This window comes from Hippoglossus stenolepis, chromosome 24 (genome assembly GCF_022539355.2).
Source record: "Hippoglossus stenolepis isolate QCI-W04-F060 chromosome 24, HSTE1.2, whole genome shotgun sequence".
In the NCBI taxonomy this organism is placed as follows: Eukaryota; Metazoa; Chordata; class Actinopteri; order Pleuronectiformes; family Pleuronectidae; genus Hippoglossus; species Hippoglossus stenolepis.
This window is the reverse complement of record NC_061506.1, coordinates 2,856,604-2,868,533: the sequence shown is the minus strand read 5'-3', so window position 1 is coordinate 2,868,533 and position 11,930 is coordinate 2,856,604. Positions and strand designations below refer to the sequence as shown.

Here is an 11,930-nt window from a genome sequence, read left to right as displayed (position 1 = left end):
GCCCCGAGGTACGGGTCCGTTAAAGACATAACAGTGTGAGCATGTGAGCAAAGTGGACTGAGTTTATTTACTGAAGGTGTTGAAATGCTTCCAACAGGGATGTTTATTCTTTTATTTTGTCTCTGGAAATGCAGGAAATTCTCATCTCCCAGTTAAATATTGAAAGTTATTTTTTTATTTTTAAAATATCCTTCAAATGCATTTTAATTCTGACAGTGCAGAAAAATAAATCACTTTATAATTTAAAAGTTAGCCGTGAATTTCATTCACGGCTCCTTTATAGTAAATAAAAAACAATAGTCACTTATTATATATGAAACTATAAAGAATATGTCACATGCATCTACAAGAATTTATCAGATAAAAACAAATACCTCATAAATAGATCCCAACCTGTTTAATGATGCTCTACTGCCACCTGGTGGCCAAAAACCAAACCAGCCTGGATTCGACTTCATGAGTTTTACTGCACGACTTCATGTGTGAGAGCATAAAAAAAATGTTTCTACATCCTGAGGGAGAAATTAATAAATCCAAGCACAATAATTACAATCATATCACTGCTTTTGTTTTACACACACAGCTCTGACGTCAGTTGTGTGTCCGCCCTTGGCACATGTTGAAAGAACCTTTAAAAGGAAGTAAAAAGAAAAACACAGGATGCTGTGGGTTCAACAAACTCGTGTCCTGTACATTTGGCCTTCACCGCAACAGCTAAATGTTTACGTCCAACCTCTGAACGTAAAGTCCAAAAATAAAATCAACACAACATGGCGTCTTGCACAAAGAAAAATAAAAAACATCAGAAATCAGTTGCTGCTCGTCAGAAAACTGAGGGTGGATGAGGAAGATGAGTGACGAAGATCATCAGGCACCTGCAGCAGAAACATAGAGTCAAGACCCTCCTCTATTCATGTAATAAGATGTAGATGAGACATAGATATAACATACAATATAAGGAGGAAAATTTAACAATGGCGGAACTTTTTGAGGAGGTACTTTTAAGAGGTACTTGTACATTAGGGACTTACCGTACTGGTACGTGGACCTGGGTGCTGAGGGGAGCGCACTGTGCTGATCACTGGGATCCTGAGAGTCGAGAGCTTTCCCGTGACTCTCCAGGCGAGACCTCTGCACGGCCAACGCCACCGCTTGTGCAAATCTTGATGGAGCCGCGCCCATCTTGTCCGAAGGCTCTGGTGCATCCGAGTCGTCTCGATGGTCCTTGCTGAACACGTTGGTCTCTCCGTTGCAGGCAGGACTTGATGGTTGGGAAGGAGAAGAAGTGGTGGCGTCTTTTTGCTCCTCTTCAAGGACTTCTAGGTCTTCATTAAAGAAGACGGGTGGAGGTGGAGGAGGAAACACGTCCTCCTCTTCAGTCTCATCCGTACATGAGACCCACTGGTCCACGTTAGTACTCACAGACCCTCGACCAGGACTCTGAAGATCTTCGCTCTCATTGTCTGAGTTGATCTGATCGTCACTGGTAACTTTGTCTGACTCTGTAGCTGCAGTCACCTCGAATACAACTTCTTCCTCCTCTTCCTCCGTCGGCCTTTCATCGTTGCCCTCAACCTCAGAAAGAGGTGAGACTGTACTTTTCTGATCGTCTAACTCTGGAGGAGGTGGAGGAGAGTCTGGAGCATGAGAGGCCTCCTGGTCAGGTGGAGGAGAGTCTGGAGCATGAGAGGCCTCCTGGTCAGGTGGAGGAGAGTCTGAAGCACCAGACGGCTCCTGGGAAGGTGAGTCTGGTGTGTCAGATGCCTCCTGGTCAGGTGGAGGAGAGTCTGGAGAACCAGACAGCTCCTGACCAGGTGGAGGAGAGTCTGGAGGATCAGATGCCTCCTGGGAAGGAGAGTCTGGAGCGTCAGGCGGCTCCTGTGCAGGTGAGTCTGGTGCGTCAGATGCCTCCTGGTCAGGTGGAGGAGAGTCTGGAGAACCAGACAGCTCCTGACCAGGTGGAGGAGAGTCTGGAGGATCAGATGCCTCCTGGGAAGGAGAGTCTGGAGCGTCAGGCGGCTCCTGGGCAGGTGGAGGAGAGTCTGGAGCTTCAGATGCCACTTGGTCAGGTGGAGGAGAATCTAAAGCGTCTGATGGCTCCCGGGCAGGTGGAGGAGAATCTAGAGCATCAGACGCCTCCTGGGAAGGTGAGTCTGGAGCCTCAGATGGCTCCTGGGCAGGTGGAGGAGAATCTAGAGCGTCAGACACCTCTTGGGAAGAGAGCTCCTGCCTCTGCAAAGGTGTTCCAGTGTCTGATCCGTGAGGAGAATATGAATCATCCTCATGCTCAGATTGATTATTCTCAGCCTCAGGAGGAGCTTCACTCTCAGGGTCATTTTCTACCATTACCTGGTGGTGGTCTGGAACATCCAGAGGCGTCTCTGGTTCATGGGACTTCTGCTTTTTCAGGGGAACGACTTTGAAAGTGGTCATCCCCTTCCTCTGCAGAGGATCCTCCCACTGGGGCTCAGTGGGGAGCCTGGACTTGAGCACAGACTCAAGTTCGATGCAGAAAAGGCCGTTATCTGGAAACCTCTGAGTCAGAAAGGAGGAACTACGGTGTATCTTCGGGAGGGTGGCAGAATTCCTCCAATGCTTGACCAGCGTTCCCTTGGAAACAGAAGATGACAGGACTTTGGCGAGAGCGCTGCGGGCTTCTGAAAAGTTTTTCCCTCGAAACGAAGGCAGACACGGTTCAAACGATGGTCGAGAGGAGGATGAGGAGGGCAGTGTTCGTGATGGATTTGGTGACGAAGACGAGGAAAGTGACGGGTTTAAGGAGTCGGACTCGTCGCTTTCTCTCAGCTCCTCCAGAGTGTTCAGAGGGTCAACAGGCCCTGGAGAGACAGGAAACTACAAATAAGGGTCGTGAAGTTTCAGTTGAAAAAGAACTGGCTGTATTTCCACTGGACGTTTTGCACATTAGAAAAATATTTGTAATGAAAATATCCCAAACACAGAAGAAAAACACAGGAAACTGAAAATACTAAATCACTTCAGTCAAATATTTAGACACAGAAACACATCAAATTGAAGTTAAAGGAAATTTCCACCATTTTATTGCAAAAAAGACAAATGATGTTTTTTCTGGTTAGTATAATTTTTAAATGAATTAGTATAAGAATTTAACAAAAATGAATCAAATCATTAATATAATACAGGTATAACTCTGAGAAAGTATAAATCATTTTATAAGAACTTTATGATAGAGAGAACATTTATAATTTCACAAAAGAGTGTGGAAAAATAAAAAATACTGCGTATAGAATGTATGACAGAGTATTTGGGACACAACGGGAGAAAATATGAGATTAAGCGAGTAAGGTCGTAACATTATGAGAGTAGAAATGTATAATATTGCAAATATCAGTTTGTTGCCTGCATCGTTTTTTCCTTTTTCTGAAATTATGACCATTTTGTCATTAAATTACAACTTTATCCTCAAAATATCAGTTTCTTTTATTTATTTGGCCCGAATACTCTGTCATACAAAATGAGACAAATGTGGACTTGGCTTCTGTTTTCAATTAAAGGCACAACAATTAGTCTATGAAGTCTATTCAATAAAGTAAAAACACAAAACAACAAAAAAAAAAAGAATTACAGAATTTCCATAAAAATAGATGAGAGGAATAAGTAGACGGCTTCAAACAGACAAATAAATAACATTCAGGTGCAGCAGGCCACAGTGACACACATCCATAAAAAGCCACTAAGACGGGAAGGAGGAAGAAGAGGCCGACGCAGGAGGAGGAGGAGGAGGAGGAGGAGGAGGACGGAGAGGAGGAATAGGGACGATGGAAGGAGGAGAGGAAAAGGAGACAGCGGCAGCAGCAGCAGCAGCAGCCCTCAATCACCCCCATCAGGTGAGTCTGTAAGCAGGAGGAGAAGAAGCTTTCAGGCAGGTTTCCTCAACAATCACGAGCCCCAACACCTTCACAGTTAAAGTTTCATTCTGATCTGTGAAACCGGGTCTGGACTTTCTCAGGAGTTTGCCTTTCACACATAAACAATGTCCGGCCCTTATCCTCAGCTTTTTCCATCCTGAGATATTTGTTTTCTTTCTTATTTTAGCATTTGCATCTGTCGCGTGTTAGAAACGTCATCAACACACCCACTCGCTGGAGGTGAATCCAGGCTCCTTCAGACCAGCTGCAGACTTGTTAACTTGAAAGTCTGCAGAAAGTCCGGAGGCTCTCACTCTCCGGAGGATCTCTGGAGTTCAGTGCATGTCTGAAAGCAGCTTATGAAACTCTTGTGTCACCGTCTCCACAAGGAAGTTTGATGAACTTTCACAGGCTGCGATTGCATAAGTGTAGGAGGAGGGGGAGGAGGAGGAGGAAGAGGAGTGCGTTTAATGATCGACTCTACACTGGGAGTTTGTTTTTCCAGCCAGGACTTGACACTGAGTCAGCAAGGAAAACAAGGGAGTGAACCAAGACAGCGCTGAAGGCAATTTAGTCTGATAATTACAACACTGACAAGAAAAATCAACTTTTTTAAGAAGTCCTGTAATCACAGTGGTCTAATAGGCAGCGTGAGATAAAGTAAAAAGGAGCTGAGCACAGAGAGAACCTGAATCCAGGCGATAAAAGCACATCAGACAGACTCATACAGGAGAATGAAAGCCGGGACAATGGAGGATTTATCACTGGAGCCGATATGGACAAGGCTCAGGTCACTTTAATTGCCCCGAACAGGGTTAAATTGTTCCGACTGATAAAAGCTGCATTTTGTGCTGGATTTAACTGCTAAATCTCCCACTGGACTTCACTGTGACATTTTAATCTTGATTTAACTTCAAATCTCTCTTGACCCGACTCGAGTGAAGCCGCAAGGATTTGGCAGATACAGGAATTGACCCTCCCGTCCTCTAAACCCATTTGATTTCCACTGAAATACTGTAAAAGGTCAACAGGGATTATTCTAGTAGGATATTTCATCTGTGCTGCTGTCGGCAGGATGCAGAACCGACAGTCGCCTCTAGGTGAGAAATGAAACAGCAGTTTGATACTGACAGTCTGTAGATCCAGGTGTTAATCATCACATTAATGAAGAGCACAGCCTTAATGAATGTGACTAACACCTGGGTTTACCTACTATAACAGTCTGTTAGAATCAGTACAACTGGATCCACTCACTCTTATTTAGAGTCCATTCCCTTGTGCAAAGGTCAAAGGTCATGAATGATTTTACCTGTGAGCTGTGTGTCCGCCTGCTGCTCCTGGTGGGAGTTTGCACAGGGCGGGGGTGGGGCCCTCCTTTTGGTTCTCCTTAGGGTTGAGGGTTGAGGCACCCTGAGGTGACACGTGCTCAGGTTGTTGGGGACACTCAGCGACACACCCATGGGCGGCTGGGGGGCTCGCCTCTTCTTGGGCGTGTCCCCAGTGTTGGAGGAGGAAGCGTCCTGCACATTCACACTGAGCGCCATCGGTTTGTTGGCAGCAGGAGAGGCCGGGCGCTGCTCCGTCCTGCACAGAGGAAACGATCAGACTGAGCACGTGATAGGAAAGTGTGGAGCAGTTTGGTGAAAACAGCTGTGAACAAACCAGCTCTGGGCTTTTCTTCTTTCTTCTGAACAAGCTGAGGAATCCAGGGTTCTCCTTCTGTCTGGACTCCTTCTTTGGCAGATCTGTACAACGTATGAGAACTAGATGAGTGAATGATGCACAGTGTAGAAGGTGAATAATACTGAGGCCCCGTCACACCTGGTGTTAATAACGGTTTGTGTGTCTTATGTGCCGGTACGATAGAGAAAGAGAAAAATAAAGAGATAGATTTAGAAATAAAGAGAGAGAGAGAGAGAGAGAGAGAGAGAGAGAGAGAGAGAGAGATACCTTGCAGTGAAGGTGGTGAGATGATCTCTGTGGGTGAGAGAACCATAATGTCATTATTATATTTACCAACACAGAAGGATACCATAAGGTTTAGAGTATAAATCTAATACTGTGCGTCGTCCTCTAACGTACCTGCTTCCGGTGTCTTGGACCGGTCAGCCGGCTCCTTCGCAGCAGAGTCTTTAGCGAACACTTCCCTCAGGCCGTGTTCATTCAAGGTCTTGGTCAGGTCCAGTGGCTCTGTGGACTGAGAGTCTCTCAGTAAGACGGTCGTGTCCACTTGAAACTCGCACTTGTCGCACATCAGCGGCAGCAGCAGCTCCAGGGGAACTCTGGGATTCACTCGCACCACCGCCTTGTGGGCCTTGTTGTAGTTGATCAGCAGGCGGACGGTTGCCTGCAGAGAGAAGTTTGTTTTATTCATTTCATGCAACTGTGAAATGAGAAAAACGTACATTGTCCTTACTCTTCATATACGTTTTCAGACATGAACTCTGGAAAATGTTCAGAAAACTGGGTCTGGATATTTTCTGGACCTTGTCTGGGTCAGACGTGTTCACAACAACAGGAAAACAGCCCTCGGATCTCATCTTAAAGGTCGACATCTTACTTCAGGTCTTCTACGTGTATGACACCTCTTTTTTATTCCTGAAATAATTGTATTCTTCCAGTTTTGCATCATCAACACTCAAATTATATCCTTGAAACTGATCAAATCCATTTTTCAGCTCGGTTCTCACCTCAGGCATGTACGGCATCCTGATCTTTTCCTCCGCTCCTCTGGGCTTCAGCACAATCCTCTCCGCCTCCAGGGAGCCAATAGGAGAGTTGGGTGTGAAGCTGATGTTGTTTTTGTTTGGCGAGACGACCTCGACGGTGTAGTCGGACGGATTCAGGTGGTAGCTCGCACAAAGGGTCACCAGTAAGTCCATCACCGGTTTACTGAGAGGAGGGGGAACGAAGAAATGACGGCAAACTTCAGTCAGGTCCGAGTTTATTCTAAAACTAGGACTTTCCAAAGAACTAATAATCCTGTAGCTTCAATATGTCTTACCTTCCATGCACCATGGCACTCTTCTCCTGTCCCCCGGGCAGAACCACATACAGGGAGTGGTCCCTCTCCAGTGGATTCCCCTCCTCGTCCATCTCAGGGACCTCGAAGGAACTCAAGATCTGAGGCTATTCCCAACTTCACGTTGAACTCCTGGGGTGTAAAAGATATTTCAGTTATTACCTCCCTCAGCCAAGGAGGTCATGTGTTCGTCTGGGTTTGTTTCTCCACGAAACTTGGAGGAAGGATGTGGTGTTGGTCAGAAAAGAAGTTCCAGGGTTTTGTTTTGATTTTTCCAATGTGTGTTTAGGGGACTGATATTTATGAGTGTGTGTCATTTGGTGCAGCTACAATTAGAAATCTGGATCTGGTGAATTTAATGTGGTTCAATGTCTGTGCCACCGAGTGCCCTTCAGGTTCCATGCATGTTAGATAGTAAAGATATGCTGCATGTATCCACATATGTGAAAATAAACATATCCCTCCAATGCAACATGTGCAATAAGGTAGACTTCATTTGGTTTTCTAGGATTGTATTTTACTTTTTTTTAGCATTAAGCTCATTTTACTTTTATTTAAATGTCCTTATTGAGCTGACTACAGACCTTATGCATAAATGCATCCAACCATTCATTCCAAGTCTTTGAACAACTCAAATCAAAGAGTTACCTGCAGAGCTTCTTCCTCAAACTTGCACCAAAACCAACAACTCACTTCCCACACTGCAAAAAATGTCTCCCCACTGCAACGTCGTTGGAAACTAAATTAAAACCATTTCCAGCTTGTTCTTGTTGTGTTTTCTTGCAAATTGTGCAGCAGCAGCAGAAACCGTCAGTGTGAATGTGTGAATGAAAGTGATGTACTCTGACCCTGCGTGCGTCTTCTCAGCCAGGCGCGTGCCAACAAAACAGCTGTGAGTCTCCCTGCTCATCAGGGCAGTGCGTTCAAGTGCCCCTCGGAAAGTCCTGTTTCCCCGAATGTAGGACTTGTTTTCCGCCTTTGATGTGTTCATGTACTTTGAAGTGGGGAAAAAACATGGAGGCTCTAAACACAGCGTTTCCTATATGAGGTGTGACAGGAAGTCAAATTATTTTAAACTTATCCACGTTAAACATAAAAAACTTCTGAATGGCGTGGAAGTTGTGTTAAGCCTTTGAGAGATGGAAATGTAGTTTGCAAGAGAGAAAATTGTAAAATTTAACAAGTTGATGCTGCAGCTGAATGTAAAATGCTGTTAATTGGTTTATATATTGTTATTATTATTATTATATGATGATGCTAAAAGCTGATTGTAAAACTTTGTAAATTTGTTTATAAATGATGAGGTCAGCAACTTGGCAGCTCCTGTACCAACATCTTGGATGAGTTGTTCCAACTTGAGCTGGCAGTTCCTTGAATTCCCCCTATAGTCGGAAACTAATCTTTCCAGTTATCCCTAGAATGCACAATGAGGCCAAGATATCTTTATATCTAATTCTTTACTTGTCAAATTATATATTTGTAAATAGTCTGAGGAGTAGTTCAAATCTATGATGTACAAACTATGTGGATCATTTATTTACTTTATACATTTATCATGCAAGACTATATTCACTGCAAAAAACTACATCACACCATCAATGGAATCATGAACAATAGATTCAATACTCCAAATAATCGTCTGAGCACAATAAAGCCATGAAAATCATCTCACAGACAAACTCACACAGGCAAAGATCCATCCAGCACTTGTCTGTTGTTCCACCACCATGTTGTTCAAGCATAATGCTCGAGGACCAAATAAGCTTACACTGTTGCTCAAGTAAGAGGGATTAGTGCTTTTTAAAGGCTGCGTCTCCCCAAGCCACAGATTCACAGACCATTCATCATGCTCAGTGTCCATCTTTTATATTCTGCACTTACCTGCGTCCTCACATCGTCCCCTGTCTCTTCTGCTTTTGCTGGGTGGTGGGAGGACAGACGTCCAGGGAGAAGGAGCTCCTCTTCCCCTTGAAATCCCAGTTTAGCCACCACACCTAGAGGCCCTGCCCAGTCATGTGATCGCACTTTGCATGTCTGTGTGTGTGTGCTGTGTGTATGTGGTGGAGAAGGGAGGGGGGGTATTTACACAGGCATGAACATGGTAACCCGTGTGGAAAAACACATGGATGTTACATGATAGGAGTTAACCAGACAATTTGAGGGAAAGGCCTCTAATCCACATAAGCTTCTCATCCTCTCTGGGATAAATTAATGATGATTAGCTGCAAAACCATTATCAGACTTATTGAGATTTCTCTGCAAACAATGCAAATCATTCAAATCTGGATTTCTAACAAAAGAACCAAAAGTAGAGGTGATGGTGTTTAGTGGTGAACAAGCTAAAGGCTCAGTTATGTCCTCTGACTTATTGAGAATAGTCTGAATATTATGCAGCCACATGTTGACCTTTCACTTTTTGCACGAGTCTGTTTTTGGCTCCGGTGGAAAATCACACTCTCTTGCTGCTACTTGTCGCTATTTATCTTTCCAGCTTGTTGTGTCACAGCTGAATGAAACCACTTCACGTCCGGCCTCTCTGGGCTCTTCAGGTATTTCATTGTAAATCATAAAAGTTGAGGGAGGAGGGGGGTCATTAATTAATATATATCATTTACACACACACGACTATCATATTGTCACTAATTTCTTTTCAGGTCTATTTTAGAATTTAATTTTAAAAATCATTTCATATAGCCACTAGCATGACAGACTCTGTTGTTGGGTTTAAATCATTATAAATTAATTAATTAATTAAATTAAACAGAGTAAATTAAGAAACAAAAACTCCCTGTTATAAACACATGGACTTCACTCTGTTCTATTTTTACAGTTTAGTAGGAAGTTATTTACCTACGGCTTTGATTCGTAGAAGGATTTCCTTGCTTCTACATTTCGAGGTTAATCCTAAATACACTCCCCTGCAGACGAAATGTTTTGTGAAACATTAACGACCCACAGAAAGTCAAATTATTGTTATTTACTATGAGGTAATATCACACAAAGCTCCTGATTCATCCACACACAGTCCGAGGAGCAGTAACAGGCAGTTAAGTGGGAGTTGTAATCAAATTAAGCGCAGGGAACACATGTCCACACCGACTGTAATCCTGTAATCTCATTGTGAAGTCTGTCAGTGGCCGGCTGCAGGGAACACATTGTTGTGTGTGGCCGTCTATGGCCGTTAATGAACTTCTTTGGATGGCTAATGACAGAGGAACAGAAAGTCACACTATCCAGGATCAGCACTTAAATAGTGAAATGGAAGAGAGGACCATATTCTCCTGTTTGCCAGATCTGGGCCACGAGCAAGCCACAGCAATACTGCATTTCAACCAAAGGTGCCAAAAGTGGCCCGGATTTGTTTTGTGCCACTTGGGCCCACATCTAGTTGGTCCTGGTCACAAGTGAAGTGCCAGAGAGCTTTAACTCCCCTGCTGCACCCACTCGAGGACAGATTCCCCTCAGGCCTTCAGATTCCACCCTGGAACCCTGTGAGGAAACAAGTGGCGTGATACCGACAAGCTTTATTTTTCCTGTCAGAGGAAATCCAAACGCCAACAATATGATTTCATTTCCCAGCGTCATCCTGTGCTAATGTAAACATTCACACTCACGTAAACTCTATTCTTGACGTGTTGTGTAAACTCAGGAAGTTTTTACCCAGCAGCGTACAGACAGTTGATGCTGCTCATTCTGAATATTTATAGAGAGTTTAAAAATGTGATGCGCCCTAATGTGCTCCATGTTAGTTTCTCCAGATTCTAACAAAGGCACAAGAGGCTCTTCGACGTGCTACAGGCTGATTCTGACGTCTCACAGTCCAGAACAACGCTCCCAAATTCATCACCTGGCTTCTAATGAAATGTGCAGCAAAGTCACAGTCAGCTGCCAAGAATGTAACTGTGAAGTCATTCACACCGACCAAGGAAACGCTGTATATATAATTGTGTTTTTTATTTGAATACATTCTAACAGCAAACAATGAATCTTGTCAACATTTTCAAGTCATGTCCTCAAATCTTACGTCATTGTTAGAGTCAGATTTGTAAGATGGTTACTTCAAGGCTTCGTCTGCTGCTGTGCATTGCAAAGACCAATTTTAAACTAAAGGTAAATGATTATAAAGATATACAGGGAGAATAAAATCATAAAATCCAAGGAGAGAATAATGTGTTAAAGTTAGTGAAATCCCCAAAACAAATATACCGGCAGTGTATTGAAAGGGAAATGTGTAAAAATAGTAAAGTAACTAATATTAAAAAGATGTGCAAAATAGGTAAAACAAATATAGAATATAAATAAGTGGATAAATAAATTGCTGAAACTCAAATTCATCCATTTTATGCAAAGATCTTTGTGAATGTGTCAGCTCCCTGTCTGCAAGGCCTCCAGTAGTGTAATGTATCCAACTGTCCAGCAGGTGGCGTAAATTCACAAGAAAAAAACATGGGGCCACCTCAGTGTGGTCTCCACGTGAGCCAACCTGTTTCCTGTCACCTGTCACCCCGCCCCCTCCCCTTCATTCAACTTATTAGTAAAATATTAGTTTTACCCTTCATGTCATTATTATAATTAATTCAGTATCAACATATACAAAAAACATATGTGCAAAGAGATGGTAAGTTAAACAGAAGTAAGTAAGAATAGGGATTTTTATTTTGTGTTGAATGTTAAAGGGGAATCATAACCAATAATAACAACTTTATTTACACAGCACCTTTACAAACAGGGTTTACAAAGTGCAAAGCAGACTCAGGAGTTTACTGAGTTTTTCTCATCATGAACAATAAAACTTAAGAGTTTTCTATAATTTTTCTTTTAGATTCTGAACCTGAACCAACATGTTGGATGACAACCTGCAGGATTGTCACAGTGAAATAAGAGATATAGATTGAATGCATTGTATTTATGGGTTTAAACAGTAAATCTGCATTAATTTAGATCTAAACTCGCAGCTCTACGTCACTACTGGTGTATTTTGGACATGTGGTGTTCGGGCCATCTTGTCACCGCTTCTCTCC

The 11,930-nt window shown here is 43.3% G+C and overlaps 1 protein-coding gene across 1 annotated transcript; it reads right to left on the bottom strand.

Annotated features, from left to right (window-relative positions):
- Positions 1-273: 273 nt before the first annotated feature.
- Positions 274-5,858, bottom strand: LOC118103213 (cell surface glycoprotein 1). The gene is made up of 5 exons (XM_035149916.2): positions 5,838-5,858; positions 5,550-5,632; positions 5,197-5,471; positions 1,032-2,837; positions 274-875 (listed from the first exon to the last, which is right to left on the bottom strand). Exons 3-5 carry the CDS (start codon positions 5,429-5,431, stop codon positions 868-870), a joined length of 2,049 nt encoding a protein of 682 aa, XP_035005807.2. The 5' UTR covers positions 5,432-5,471; positions 5,550-5,632; positions 5,838-5,858; the 3' UTR covers positions 274-867.
- Positions 5,859-11,930: the final 6,072 nt, after the last annotated feature.